Raw genomic sequence first — 15,858 nt, forward strand, 5'->3', positions numbered from 1 at the left:
TTTGCCTTGGATGGTAGATAAGGAGCATCTCCAGTGCCTGACCGAGAGCTTCATACATTCCAGATGCACTTGTCTAAATAATTTCCTCCTCGTTCCCTGTTAATTTATCTTTGTAAAGTCTACTGAAACTTAGAGGTGATTTAAATAGCTAAGCCCTCAATGTAGTTTTGCTGCAGAGAAAGGGAAGTTGAGCCTTCTTCGCTGTTGGCTTCAGATATCAAGAGGGCTCTGGGTAAAAGTTTAGAATTATCTAGTAAGAATTTTTTTCTCCCTCCCTCCCTTCTTGCTTCCTATTTTTGTTTCCACATTGTGATGCTTTTCTAAGTTCAGTTTGTCAAAGGCCAGAACTTTCTCCCCATCCTCTTCTTACTTGAATAGCCTGTGTGCAGATGTCTGTGGTGTGGCTGTCTCCAAGTAAATGTATAATGTATGTTTCAAAAAAGGACGAGAAGTCAAGAACTATGCTTATCCCTAGGGTGAGTTTCTTATTAGGAGCATGAGTGATTTTTATTTTCTTCTTTATACTTGTTGTAAGGAATATGGATTTTATTAGCAGAGCCAAGTGCACAACGACCCGCCTTAGTTCCAAGGGATCCAAGTCTCAGGAGGGTAGGGTTCCTGGGGTGCCCCACACCCCCTGGCTGGGCGCCATCCAGCCCCTCGCTCCCATCCTGGGGGCCCGGCAGGGGCACACGCGTGTTCTGTTTCCGAACAGAACCAGTAAGCGTCCGGTTCTCTTCGCCAAGCTTGTCCCCTCCCCTTCTCTCCAGCTCCACGAGAAGTTCGACCTCCTCAAGCGGACACACCAAGAAGAGAAGAAGAAAGTGGAGGACAAGAAGAAGGAGCTGGAGGAGGAGGTGAACAGTTTCCAGAAGAAGAAGGCGGCAGCTCAGTTGCTCCAGTCCCAGGCCCAGCAGTCTGGGGCCCAGCAGACCAAGAAAGACAAGGACAAGAAAAAGTAAGCAGGTGCCACCCCCGCACAGGGGGCCCTCTAATAGTTTCTCCCTCTTGCATGTCTCTACTTTTCCCCTTTACAGACTGGAAACTGGTCTGTTACCAGAAAGATGAGAGCAAGTATTTTTCTCTCCCGTGCAGGGAAGACGATAGAGTTTTTAAAGTATTTCTAAAGGGTACACAAACAATAATTTATAAAACTTGCCCACATGGTCTAGCCATCAGGACCGGGGTGACCTATCGTCTCCAGTAGCATCTTCTGCACCAATCCTAGGACTCGCGAGAAGACAGTGTATTTCTCTTCTCTACTCTCTGCAGACAATCCTCATGGGCTCCTGATAAAGAGCATCCTAAGATTAGGACTGCTAGAATTATTTTTCTATTCTCTGTTGTAAGGCCTGAGACGCCAGTCATTGAAAGTGTCGTCCCCCGAATGCCAGATTCGCAAGAACTGCTAGTGGCCACTAGGTTTCCTCTAAATTTAGTGACACGATAAATTGTTTTATTGTGACATTGGGATCAACATGTGCATCCAGTTAAGACACCTTCACCAACTCTCCAGACCCAGCTATAGCCACACAAAAGCATTTTCAAAGATGGCCTTGATTTAAGGTGCCCAGGGGTCAGAGTCTGCTCTTGAGTTGTCGCTTCCTATGATCCTCGAATAGCAGCAGGCAGAATCCAGCGGGAGACCTGGGCCTTCCTTGAAATTCTCCTGTGATCTGAAGCTTTACCCAGACGCCCTTAAAGACGAGAGGGTGCCGCATTATGACAAGACTGTGGGTTTGACAGTAAGCTCAGTGGTCAGGTAGAGACCTTGGAGGAAAACCTTAGCAGGACCTCGTGGTCAGCCCGTGGGTGCCACCCTCCTTCGTTTTGCGTGTGGCCTCTCAGGGCAGCAAGAAGGCAATGCAGAGTGTGTTTCAGGATTCCTGCTCTTCCTTAGATGCTGAGGTTCTAGGGGCAAGGCTGACAACTAAGGAAACAATCAAAATGTTGGGACTCAAGTAGGCAAAGAATTACATTCTTACACACACATAGCAGGCAGGATGGAGCCTTCACGGCAGTCGGGGCGATCAAGTCCTATCACAGGGGAGTGAGCGTCACAGTGGGGGTGACTTCATCTCGTGAACATGCAGACTGGCCCCCAGGAATCTTGTGGCATTGCCTGTTGTCGAAGCCAAAATGTCAGTGACACAGAGAGAGTCTGAAATTCTGCCTTACGGACTTGGACTCTCCAGGCTCTGAGGCAGCAGAAAATATGAGGAGCGAGCAGGGGAGCAAGCCCATTTGCTAAGCCATTGAAAGTCGGCATTGGTGGCCTGGGATTTGACTGGGGTCGGCACAGACCAAGTGACCAAAGGACTCCAGGGGCTAAACATTTAGTCATGCTGGATTAAGTCTAAGAGTAACTACCTAGAGAATAATCCAGCTCAAGAAAGCACACTGTAGCTCCGCAGGTGGGCAGAGCGTTGGTCACCAGTGGTGACAGTCATTCCCCAGGCAGGATCAGAGATGAGTGACTTTTCCAGTGAAGACAGAACGAAAGCCATTTGGCCTCAGACCCTTGTTGATCCAAACTAGCCCAAGATAAAAATAGGGGTGTAGGGGGTGTGTGTGTGTGTGTCTGTGTGTGTGTACATCTATAGGCATGAATGAGACAGAAAAAACTGCTGACTCACGGTTTAGGAAACCCAAAGTCAGGTTATTCTCACCCTGAAGCACAAAAGTGCGCAAAGGTACATGTTTTAGAACTAAAAATGTTTATAAAAGACCAGCACTGTTCTAAGGATATTCTCGTGTATACTGGATGTGCCTTTAAGCAATAAAAATTCCAAGAGCTGACCAGTATTGTGCCTCCATTTTAAAAAGTCCATGTAGTAACCAACTTCCCCATGTAGGGAGGTTTTTCTTGTCCTTTTGACCATTTTAGATGATTTTCTCCCCCCCCCACCTCGGGCCATAGCCACGCCTAATGCTTTTCAAGTTCATGTGACGTATGTGTGAATTCTATTTTCGCCTTATTTATATACATTCTCCCTTGTCATTAATGGACTAGACTTAATTGGGGACACAGGCGTCACCAGATCTTGTGCCTGACGACAGCATGTATTTTTTGGTGGCTTCTTCTGGGTTCCTAACCTTTTCCATCCTTGCCCGTTCGCATAGCGAAAGCAAGTGCCAACTGGAGGCATGAGGTCTAAAAGGAAAAAAAAAGGAAAAAAAAAAAAGAGGAAAAAAAAAAATCCCTTCTCTTGCTGCCAGTGGAGAGTTTTGGTCAGAGGGGACCACAGACAGACAGTAACCAGGGTAACCAGCACAGCACTTTGAAAGTAAACAGGAAGCTCTTTTCTCCTCGAGTAGCTGGAGGAGATGCTGGAGTTGCCATACACGCTGCTTAGGAGTTGGCTCTGTTGAAGAGCAAGGGAGAAAATGAAGAGAGGGATGCTTGTGTATTCACCTGCTGTCTATTTTTCCACCTCAGAGCTTACCTCCGTTTTTCTAACAGTTTCCAATTCTGTTTTCTCTATGCTAATGACACGCTCCCTCTTTAACGTAGGTAAGGCTTTGCACTTCTCCCTGACCTGTAGTGGCATGAGAACACATAAGCTTTCCTAAGATTACAGACAAGGTAGAACTAACCCTGGCCCTGCCATTAGCTGGACCCCCACCTCCTGCCATCTCTGGCCACCAAGTCACTTTCCTTGTTTGCGGCTACACCTCAGTGGTGGGACTGCCCGAGGGTAAGTTGCTCCCTAGACGGCCTTCACCTGCTCTGAGAGCTTTGCACAGCTGCCAGCAGGCACTTTGCTGGCTAAGATGCATCCATTCCAAAGGGAAGTTTTAAAACCTATCATTTTAAAACTGGACCTGCCATCTGATAACTACAGTGTACCCATTCATCTACTCATCTTTGCTCTTTGTTAAAAAATAGTTTGATTCTTGCTAAGGAATGAAGTTGCATGTTTTGGACTTGCCTCAATTGAGACCTGTGGACCTGGGGATCTGGTGCCGCTTGGTACCTGAGCAGGGGGCAGTCTCCTGGCCCTGCGGCAGCCGTGACCCTGTAATGATTGGCCTTTCTTTTTCTCCCCCTCCCAAGTAGATCAATAGCATGTCCTCCATCCACTGTATCCTAGTTGCCCAGTTAATTGTTCAAAGACATTTCTGGCATATTTATTCTCTGACTCCAGCAGCTCAGAAGTGGAAGACGCAGCTCCTATTCAGTACCGATGTGATGCCCAAATCTGATAGATAATGGTTTTGTGTCATTTGAATGAAACTCCCAACAGCACATCGTTCTGCCAGAACATGTAGTGGTTTCAAGAAGTCAACTCGTGAATTCTGAATTACATGCAAATGGAAACTAACTGTGTGTTCTCTAATTCGGTATTAAGATTTTGCTTTTGCTTGTCGTGTAGAATAGCTTACTCAAATTTTTGGTTTTAATTTCTGTCAGTTCCATAATCATTGCATGAGCATTCACCATCACCAAATGCTGGTGCTGGCGCTCCTAATTTTCTTTCTTTTTAGTTTATTATTATTTCTAACTTTTTTGTTTTGTTTTTTAACTTGCAGTGCAAGCTTCACATAAAGCCTGGCAAGCCAAAGGATGGTCCGCATTCACCTGCTTTTGCAGTAATATCGTATCTCTGCCATCTGTGTCCTTTTAGTTTGGTTTTATTCTTAGTTTTTTCTTTTTTTCCCTTTCCCCAGACACCATATAACTATTAACTCATGTTGCTGACTGTTGTTGGGTGGTGGAAAATGGTAGAACAAGAGAATAACAGGAAAAGCTGTGTGCAGCGGGACTTTGTTTCTGGAAAGCAAATGATTTGCCTGTTATGCCTGTCCCGAGTGGCGGCAGGAAGCATGCCTGTTCTGTTCCTTGTATGTTGCTTTGGAAAGCGGGAAGGAGGAAAACCTGTTGCCGCCTCAGCAGCCGAATAGCCATGACAGCAGCTTGCTTTTCTTGATGATTCATCCCCATGATGGCAAAGGCCCTCGGCCCCCTCTGTCTCTTCTCCACACCTGGCCCAGACCAAGGCAGCTTTGTCTGTAGGCAGAATGGGGAATAAGCTTGCCTTGGATTTTTTTTTTTTTTAATTACTATAATAACATTATTGGCTTGTGGGTCTGTTCAGACGGTTTCCATTTATGGCTTTCAAAATGGGTCTGAACCCCCCTCAATTCCTGGCCAAGTTGGGTTGTAAAAAGAAAACGATGACTCCATTGGCTTTTATCAGGGCCACTTTGACCCTCTCCCAGAGTGCCATCTGCAAGGCCGGATTGTTATTCCCTTGCTTAGGAGAAGCATCCTCTACCAAGGCTCGGAGGGCTTTACACAACCCGCTCACTCCTTGCAATGTACCCAGTCTTCTGCAAACGCGCCCAAAGCCACAGGCTGAGGTGGGGTGGGGCGGGGGTGCTAATGACTGATTCCAGGATATTGGTGCTTCTAATAACATTTTTCAATAAGTATGGGAAGAACATGTCCAGAGAGACTTCACATAGAAAGTGAGAGGGGACCTTGTCATGCTGAGGTAGAACCGGGGAGGGCATGACACACGCCCATGAGTCAAGAGCGCAGCCCTGGACCTTCCGGTCCCCTTTCCCTGCACGGTCTGCTTTGGATGTCTGCCAGCAAAGCGACGAAGACATACGACCGCTGCTCTTGCACGCGCAGTTGTCTTGCAGGAATTCCCTCACCTTTTTCCTTGCCGAGACGTGCTCCCCCTGGCGCTCCACCGGTGGAATGTGGGCGAGGGTGGAGATGGAGCCGTAGGCAGGACCTGGACCGCTCGGCGCTGCTGTGGGAGGCGCACCTGCTCTCCTCTCCAGGCTCTGCCTTCCGTCAGGCTGGTCTTCCATCCTCTGGATGTTTTCCCCCCCAGCTTCCTCTCTTCGTAGCCTCCCGTTTCTTACTCGAAAGAATTAACATTTCTCATGAATCCAATGCATCACCTCTGCATTTCCCTTTTGGCCTTCACTAATCAGACATCAAGTAAATAGGATAGAATACACTGCACACACACACACACACTTTTTTTTTTTTTTTTTAAATGAATGAGTCTCTGGTTGATTCCCATAGAGAGTCTTTTCCCCCTTCTCTTCATCTTTGACCACACTTAGGGGAAAGAAAGCATGGTCTTCCGTGAACTGATTTTGGCCTAATTAGGCCAAGTAAGGGATCGGTTCCATGGAAGCCCAGACTAAGCTTCGATGGAAACTAAGCCAGAAGCGACAATAGTGGTGTACAGACGGGCTTAGGAGCTACTGGAGCATTGCTTTTGTTTTTGCTTCTGTTTTTGTTTTTTGTTTTTTTAAAATGATTTTAGTCTGAAGCTAGCGATGAAGCAGCCAGATATGAGATAGCATGCTGATTCTAACCATGGGCTGAATTTGCTCGGATGCTCTGCACCAGACAGAAGCTTGAACGCTTGTGTTGTATGCTTGCGCCAACCACTGCTTGTGTGAGCATTTTGTGCCTTGTAACAGAAAGTAACTTCTAAATTCTAAAAATGCAGTTGTCATTTTCCATGCATCACGAAAGCCCTTTTCAAGTGAGCCTAGCCGCAGGAGGCATCCAGCTGACTTTTTGATTCCAAGATTGTTGATTGATTGGATTGATTTTTTCCCCCCATTCAATTTTTCGCAGAAAAATAAATCATCTGGAGAGTCAGGGAATAAAACGTCAAAGGAAACATATAGAAGCTTAAAAAAAAAAAAAATGAGTTGCTTCTGAACTTCTTTCTGCTCCTGCTCCTCCGCCTGTTTGGTTTGTTATTGCTGCCTCTTTTCTTTCTGTACCTATGCCTTTTTTCACAGCAGTCCTTGGCTCTGCACGGAATAAATGATACCCTCCAATCTAATTGGATATGCTTTCCGCCTTGGCATGTAAGTAAGAAGTAAGAAACCTTTGAGGTATTTTTGACTTTTTTTAAATTAGGGAAACCATTGGGAAAGGTGGGTAGGGAGATAGTGGTTTGCGTAGCCTTCGTTTACAAAAACAAAAAACCCCACCAAAACCCCACATGCATTTCAGATGGCCCACATTTGTATCTTTTTCACAAAAAACAGATAGCTTTTACTTCCTTGATTCCAGACTGGGAATCAGAAATGACTAACCCCAGTCTGTGTTCTGCCCAGCGATGTGGGTTCATTGGCTGTCACAGTGGGTTCTTGGTACAGCTAGAATGAGAAACTACTCCCTTTCACTGGAAAAAAAAAAAATGAAGAGGAAATTTTTTCTTTTATGCTAGGCTGCCTTTATGACTGCGAAATCTTTAGGTGACCTTGGTTTAATGGTCTTTCCTTTGTGCTAAGTACTGCCAGGGATCACCTTTTTCTTTTTCTTTTCTTTTTTTTTTTTTTTTTTTTTTTTTTTGCCAGATAGCTCTTGCTGGCCTCTCTCCACATCTTTTGTTGAAACACATAAAGACCATCTTTTTGCTGCTTCGGGACCTTAGCTACCCGTGACAGGTGTAAGCGCAGTGAGAATGTGGTGGAGACGCATTTTTGAAAATTTATTGGCAGCTCAGAGACTGTGTTTTCCCAGCTTAGGCCCTGTATTCATTGGTCAAGGTTTCCTCCAGAAAGGCCACCTCAGCCAGGAGAACATTTATCACACTGCTGGGCGCAGGTTTCTGTTACCTTCCTTCCGTCTCTGCTTTGTGGTCCCCCAGCAGTAACACTCACTCTTGCTGTCTTGTGCATCTCCAACAGGCAGACTCAGTTTCCTCCCTCCGGACATGTCCATACGTGTTTCACATGCAAACTGTTGAGTCGGGTTTTTCAGCTGTCACCAGCCCACGTCATACTGTCTCTGTGTGGTCCTCCCAAAGCCATCCGTTCAGGTCCCTTTGCTTTGCCATTTGCAAGTGTCTGAGGTGGTCGAGTCTCAGCTTCCAGAAGTCTTGGTTCCGGGGACAGGAGACCTAGATGGTGACTCTTTAGGGGAAGTGGTGGCATACAAAGTCTAGAGCGTATGGCAGTATGAAGGGAGTTTTTAAAATAAATCGAAGATGAAGCTGTGAACAGCATTAGAACTTTGTCTCTGTTCATTTGAAACTATGCTGATATGCCTTAAACTGTAGTTGTAGCTCATTGTCATTTTGCTGTTTGAAAATAACCAATGTGTTTTTTAAACTGTTGTATAATCTACCTTCAGTGTTAATGCCGAATTGTCATCTATGTAAACTGCATGTTAGACACGTGTCTTTTTTTTAAAAAACTAAAATAATTGTATCGATGTGAAGCGTATCCTGTTTTGAAGTGTGACAGTAATCCCTTACGGACGTCCCCGGTGATGTGGTGTCTGTTAAGGCAGGAGCGTGGCGGCCAGGCCATCTATGCATTTAGCACTAGTGCCAAGACGTTACCCCCGGGGGGAAATATATTTTTACCCAAACACTGTGTGCCCTTTTGTGAGTTCTTTTTAGTCACCGTTTGATATGCAAATGTACACATGCTTCCTCTGTTGGATAAAAGAAAGAGGGATGAAAGAGTCTCGTGCTTTCCTGCCTTTGTCTGAACTTCGCACGTTACCACCTGGGCAGCACCAGTTTGGCCCGAACGCTTGCCACGTCGTGTCTGCACCGCACATCCCATCTCTGCCACTCTCCCTCCTCCCCACCCTGTTCCCTTCCCCTCCTACCCTGATGAGCGCCCCACGGCCCCCGGCCCAGCTGGGGCATCCTCTTCCCCGGCCTCTGGTACCCGTGCCACCGCCACTGCCCCCCACCCCCACCCCGAGCCGGGCTCCTGAGAGTCACCTCTTTACTGACACACTGCGGTTCCTTCACAGTTTGTTGTAGAGACGCTTTTTTTTTTTTTTTAATCTTTTTTAAGCCTTTTAAGAATCAAAATTTGAACCTGAACCTTTCTTTTTTCTCTTCTGTAGCTTCTTCTTTCTGTAAGCGTCCTGTTGACAAGCCCTACTCTCTCCTAATGGACATAGAGCATTAGAAGAGCAGGAGCTGTCTGTTGACACGTGTTGGGGAAGAGTTACCTCCTTTCCACCATCGCCTCCCGCCCGTTCTTTTAAAGTCTGGGTCACATACGGCACTGCTGTTTGTCCATGTCTGTTTACAGACCACTGCCTGTAGTGGTGGCTAATACTAAAGAGACTTATCACCACCCAAACCAGTAATACCTAATGATACCACTTAAAAGGAGATTGAGTGAAACAGAGAACTTGGGCCAAAACCCCAGGTAGCCATGTGTGGGGATCCTCTCGTGTGGCTGTCATGTTCTTGAAGCTGCTGACCCAAGACCTCATGGACTGAAGCCAGCGCGGACCCTAATCTGAGGGTCCACAAACTTGATCTCATGTTAACTCCAGGCCTCTCGGTCCCATGAGCAACATTCTCAACAGCCCCACCAGGACCCTCAATCGTCAATCAGGTCATAAGATCTAGGCAACAATTTTCCTTCCTTTTGTTAGTTTTATGGGTTATCTCGAAGTTTGGGATTTTTTTTTTTAATTTGATACTGCATGAACAAAGATGACTGCAATTTTAAAATTTGGAGTGTTCTATTGATACAATGTTTCTATTTTTCAGCTGACCGTCTGCCTCTTGAGAGAGAGAAGTGGGCCTCCCGCCTGTAAATTCAGGCACCGTTGTTTAATTTGACTCGTTGTTACCTGCACCCCTCATATAAGTTTTCTGAGCTTGGGATTCTATTTTGGAAAAAAAATTTTTTTTCTACTTAGTTCTCTTTTATGTATTGGTTATTCCAACTTAGTTTTGGTATCAAAATTATGCCAGTTGTAAGCTCAAGGGGAAATTTAAGTGAAGTTCAAGCTATAGAATTCTGTTTACGATGCTGTCTGCATCTCAGATACAGCAACAACACAAAAATCCCTGTGCTGTCAGGGGATTTTGACCTACAAGTGACTCAATCATGTTTAAAATGTGCCCGTGTTGGGTAGGCGACTTTCTGCCTCTGGGACTCAATTTATACTTAAAGGTAATTGAAAATAAGTTTCTGGACCATCCCTGCCTTTTTATTTATTGAGAAGCTCCTCTTTACCTTATGTCCAGGGTTCCTGCGTCCTGGGCCATGGGAAACAAACCCCCAAGTCCATATCCTGTGCCAGACAGCAGCAGCATTAATGATGGTTCTGACCCACATTTGCCAGTCACCACGTGGCTCTCTCCGCTGTGTCTACAAAAAAAGATCTGCTGGAGATCACTTAAAATGCACCCACATGCAAACACAAACACACACACACACACACTTCTGCTAGTTGAGTTTGTGGCTTCTAATGCTGACTCATTTGGTATGGGCTAGACTCATGGCTCCACAATTTTATTAGCAGTCACCATTTAGGGGCAGTTTTCGTAGACAAGCAATTTTCAAACTCATGTCTATTTTAGAGCATGAACATACATTCTAAGTTACCTTTTAATTTCATTATTTGTCGGTAGTCTTTGCTTCCTTCCATCATTTTTTCAGCCCCAGAGTAGGGAGATATTGGTGGCCTGAGTTGCAGTTGGTTAATCCCTTCTCTTTAAGAATGGTAACATTGGAGTTCCCGTTGGGGTGCAGTGGTTAACGAATCCGACTAGGAACCATGAGTTTGTGGGTTGGATCCCTGGCCTCGCTCAGTGGGTTGAGGATCCAGCGTTGCTGTGAGCTGTGGTGTGGGTCGCAGACAAGGCTCGGATCTGGCATTGCTGTGGCTCTGGCGTAGGCTGGCGGCTACAGCTCAGAGTAGACCCCTAGCCTGGGAACCTCCATATGCCGAGGAGCAGCCTTAGAAAGACAAAAAAAAAAGAGTGGTAACGTATACTGCTATTGAAAGGTGAAATAATGAAGCAACAGTCCCTGCCTCTTGAATCATTTAATTCTTGGAAAGAGGTTATTTAGAGCAACTGAATAAGCATGCTGGCAAGAGGCTTTCTTTGCTTTGAAAGACACCTTGTTAAGTGCGGTAAAGTCAGGTTCATCTGAGCCATTAAGTGATGGAAATGTAAGAGCCTTCCCTTCCCTGGTACTCTATGGTTTCCAAGGAGAGCAATCGGCTAGGGATGTGGTCAGTGGTTTAGGGGGTGGATGGATGGACATCAAGTCCTTAACTGATGCTAAGGCTGGACATGCTGTCAGTTTTGTAAGTGAAACATCCTATTGTGTGAAAACCACTGTAATTACTAAGTAGAGTAATTGGGTTTATTCTTGAACTCATTTTTAATATTGCCTTTATCCTAGCACTCATTTTAAAAACAAATTCTGCATCAGATTGTAAAGATTTTTTTAAGGCATATTTAAAGATCATGTTAGGTTTTTTTTTAAGTAGAGAAATGTGTAGTTCATTGCTGCTATTCCTTTTTTGGTCGTCAGGTTGGAGGAGGTGTAACAATAATCGTCCTGGAGTTCCTATCGTGGCTCAGCGGTTAACGAATCCGACTAGGAACCATGAGGTTGCGGGTTTGATCCCTGGCCTCGCTCAGTGGGTTGAGGATCCGGCGTTGCTGTGAGCTGTGGTGTAGGTTGCAGACTCGGCCCGGATCCCGCGTTGCTGTGGCTCTGGCGTAGGCCGGTGGCTACAGCTCCAATTCGACCCCTAGCCTGGGAACCTCCATATGCCGTGGGAGCGGCCCAAGAAATGGAAAAAACAAAAACAATAATCGTCCTGATGGGAGCGGGTGAGGGCGCTGGCCATTCATGCAGTTCTCCAGGGAAAGTGGACCGCGGGCACTGCTGTCCAGTACGCTGCTGTCCTCTGCTGATTTGGCATTTTACTTCAGGAGGTTCCTTTTCTTCCTGTTGATAAAACCAGTAGGTTCTCAGGTTCTCCTGACTGACCCACTAAGAGGTACGGAAGCATCCCAGGGCTGATTATCACCAGTAGCAACTATTCGCTTATCCCAAGCTAGATTGTTGAAAAACAGGGAGAGCAGAGCCATCTAAAGCAATTTCCATTAATAGCAGGCATTTTATTTTTTATACAGTCTTAAAAAAAAAAAATCTTAGTTGACTTCAGGTACACCCTTTGCCTTACTGCTCAAAGTGTATTCTGGATGGTGTGTTCCAAAGACTGGCAGAGCACATGTGAAAAGGGAAGATTTAGTATGTGCTGAGCTGGGCTACGTAAAATTGTCATCTTCCCTATATGCTTGGCCATATATTATTCCCCCATCAGCTATACCTAAGCTTCCTTATTTTGGTTATTTTTCTGCCTATCATTGGCCCAACTTTTGGGTAAACAGTTGTGCATACCTGAACAACTAAATACATAATTTTTGCTGTGTTTAAATGACATTTCTATGCAAGACCTTTTGCCTTGCAGATGACTGTCCTCATTCCGCTCTGGAGACGGACAGTGTTGGCAGTGCGGCTCCCTTTGAGCATTCTTGTCCTTGAATCCTGAAGACCATGATATTTAGTTCTTGTGGCTGATACCGTCTGGCTTTCAGATCAGTCTCTAGCGAGCAGGTGGCACCCTCAGGGTGGAGTTGAGATTGAACATGTTGAATTGCGAGCCTCGGTATCCACTCACCTCCCTCTCCAACCTTCCTATCCTGACAGGTAGCTGTATATCAATGAAATTTTTTGGTTGTTAGTGGAACATTGTGAGAGGTACAGAGGACAGATTTCACATCTGCCTCAAATCAGTTATTTGCAGTGTTGGGAGTTGAATGGCGTTTCAGTCCACTATGGAAACTTCCTTTCAAAATCCTGGCACACAGATCAGAGGAGGCAGAGGCTATTATTACAAGGTTGGTCCCTGTCCCAGCAAAAAATGTGTAAGGGGAGATGCAAGAGAACATTCTACAAAGAACTGCCTGCTTCACCTTGTCTTCTGGGCACAGTGCTTTTAAACCTCTGAAGAGTTGCAGTTCTCGCTCTGTCTGCTCTTTAAACCCATCCATCTTCCCCACCCTGCCCTGTCTCCGAATACTTTTTTTTCTCTATGGTGCACCAGGCCCAGGTGCTGGGCATGCAGTTAGTCACTACGAGTTGCACTCATCTCTCTATGTGCCTCGTGCACAGCACATTTGTGGAGTGAAAGAAAAGGGAAGCCCCACTGAGTTACTGAATTGTGGAGAGCAAAGCCCACCCCCAGCCCCCATTGCTTTTCAGTGATATCTTTCTTAAGGTCACCCTTCTGGAGTGTCCTCTTGCCTAACAAAATCAGTTGCTTCTGAGAAATGAGAAACCAGTTCACTGAGCCTATGCTTTCCCACTGACCTGCTTGGTTGTATCCCTCAATAAGGCCAACAGTTTTGGTATCTGACCTGCTGCCAAGGTTGTACTTTTTACGAGTTGAGAAAAGGAGAGGTTCAGCCTTAACTCAGAAGCTCCTGAAAACTTAAAAAACCAAAGTTGTGTGCCATTCTCAAAGCACTAAGATGTAATTGTTTCCCTCGAATGATGACTTTTCAGTAAGAGGTGGCCCAGGGAGAGTTATGTCTATTACACATACGTCTTCCATCATCAGCATCACTACAGATCGTCTCTGATGTAAGATAGTTTGACTTGGGGTTTTTTTACTTTATTATAATGTGAAAGTGACACACATTCAGTAGAAACTGTAATTCTGATTTGGCTCCTTTCTTGAGCTAGCAGTATGCAGTATGGATACTCTGGTTTTGCTGGGCAATGGCAGCGAGCTGCAGCTCCCAGTCAGCCCTGCAGTCATGAGGGTAAACAGCTGATACACTTAGAACCGTTCTGTTTTTCACTTGAATAAATTCTAGAAGATGTCTGACACTTTACTATAGAAGAGGCTGTTAGATGATTTTGTCCAACTAATGTAAATACCCTGAGCATGTTTAACATAGGCCGCCTGACAATGTTTAGCAGATGAGGTGCATTAAATGCATTTTCAACTCAAGGATATTTTCTGAGTTTTTTGGGATGTAACCCTGTCATAAATAGAGGAGGGTCTGTAAAATCATCGATATGGTGAGGGAAAGCTTTCCTTTTAACTCCTTGAGGCCAGCCTGTACTTCATACTACTGTCCTAATGATCGGTCAAATCCGACTTAAAATGAAAGCACAAGCTTTTGGGACTTGGCTGTTTTCAGGTATTCTCAATTATAATTCTAGGTTATTTTGCACAACTCACAAATATTAAGATTTTTCATCTGTGACACTTGTTTTGGAATGAGACATACCTCGCCACACATCTGTCCCAAACCACGGCAGATCTTGCTAATTCTCCCTCAGTCCACAGGCGCAGGCCGCCTGTGCCTGAAGTGATAGGAACTTGAGTCTGCAAACGATGCTGGCACATTTACTGCTTAGCAACAAGAGGTGAGTGCTCAGCTGCTCATCCCCACACAGTAAGCTTAATTTCTCCCAGAAACTTAAAAAGATGTTTTCCTAAAAGCGCCATCTAGTGGCCAAAGCTCAAAACCTATTCATGGGCACAGGAGACATTCTCCTGTTAAGAGGTTAAGACAAATTAGACGAATTTTGGAGGCTTTAGGAGTAACAATTACATGTTAGACAAAACTTAGTGATCTCTCAAAGCTTTATCTTTTATATTTAAAAGTTTAACCTTGCTAAAAATTTTTACCTATGTGGCATTGAACGATTCTCTAATCCTCAACCTGCTATCTCCCAGGATGGTTGTGGGGACATGTGGCTCGTTCTCTTCCCTTTCCAGTTGAAAATGTACAAACTACCTTAAGGATGAAGATAACAGGACTCCCCATTATGTCGGCTGAGCATCAGTGGCTTAATCACACTGTAAGCGAAAGACCATTGTGAAGCTTTGGGCACTAAAGCTCAAGGACAACCAATTTTCTTGTTTCAGGAACTCCAGAATGAACGAATTAGCAATCTTGAAAATCCAGGTATGTAAAGAGAATAGAGAGGATGCACATTATGTGTTGGTTCTAACAATACGGGAGAAAAGAAATATTCTTAGGGAACAGACATCCTTGTCTTAACCCAGCAGAAATGTAGGCTCAGATTCTCATCAGCTTAGCTGAGTGAGGAGCTACGCTCTAGCTTCCCTCAGAGCCAAAGGCAGATGTCAGGAACATTTCTGGCACATCATTTAGGTCAGTCTTTTTAATTGGCATTTGAGAGCACGCTTCTTTCCAGTAACACCTGCCCCCCCCCCCCCGCCACTGTCTGTAGAAAAAGATATTCGGTTCTCACAGATAACCAGCTTCATAGTTCTTCAAAGAGAATGAAATATTTGGCCAGTCTTGGTATGATCGTGGAAAGCTAGAACATGCACTTACACTTCTGTTGAGTGGAGGATTAGAGAATAACTAACTTATCCCATCAAGTTTATCCTTTGCCTTTGCTGAGCCTTCATGGAATGATAGGTCTTCTAACCACCAAGAGGCACCAGGCGATTGTGATCTCTCAGTTCAAGTTTCCAAGTTGGAAGACCATACTTGTGATGTGATGCAAAGCCTTAAGACATGTATCTTGGGGCAGACCAATGAGAAAGAATCGTTTCAGGTAACATAGGATCTACTATAACAGTAAGAATACTCATGAAAAGATCCACGCTATTGAGAATGTTTTGCTTTTTTCTGCTTCAGTCCCATGAATTCAGGCCCTAGAGAACCAAAGTTCCCCAAGAGCTCATGGTAACTCAGGTCTTGGGGACAGTGGCAGAGAGAGATAACTGAAAGCCTGCTCAGGAGGTTCTAGTCTCCAAGGTTCTGGCATTTAACTGAACTATAGTTTATGTTTCAAGGCATGGAACCTAGCAGTGCAACCATTCCAATTCAGTTTCCCATGAAAACAAAAGTTTTTTTCAAACTTATTTACCATCAATTTCAGCTTAGCCTCAGGATCAAGAAGTTAAAATGTTACTATTTTTACTGTCTTTTTAGGGCCACATCCATGGCATATGGAAGCTCCCAGGCTAGGGGCTGAATTGGAGCTGCAGCTGCCAGCCTACACCACAGCCACAGCCAACGCCAG

The 15,858-nt window shown here is 45.1% G+C and overlaps 1 protein-coding gene across 3 annotated transcripts in view; it reads left to right on the top strand.

The window, feature by feature from the left end:
- Nucleotides 1–9,941, top strand: part of SEPTIN11 (septin 11) — a 92,653-nt gene extending 82,712 nt beyond the window's left edge. Inside the window, exons 9-10 of one of the 3 annotated variants that reach the window (XM_047798776.1) lie at nt 771–958; nt 4,534–8,365. In XM_047798776.1, the coding sequence (XP_047654732.1) occupies nt 771–958; nt 4,534–4,549 (204 nt within the window). In that variant the 3' untranslated portion in view covers nt 4,550–8,365. The other 2 variants (XM_047798779.1, XM_047798778.1) reach the window with 2 other exon arrangements.
- Nucleotides 9,942–15,858: the final 5,917 nt, after the last annotated feature.

The sequence above is a fragment of the Phacochoerus africanus genome, chromosome 10 (genome assembly GCF_016906955.1).
Source record: "Phacochoerus africanus isolate WHEZ1 chromosome 10, ROS_Pafr_v1, whole genome shotgun sequence".
Classification (NCBI taxonomy): domain Eukaryota; kingdom Metazoa; phylum Chordata; class Mammalia; order Artiodactyla; family Suidae; genus Phacochoerus; species Phacochoerus africanus.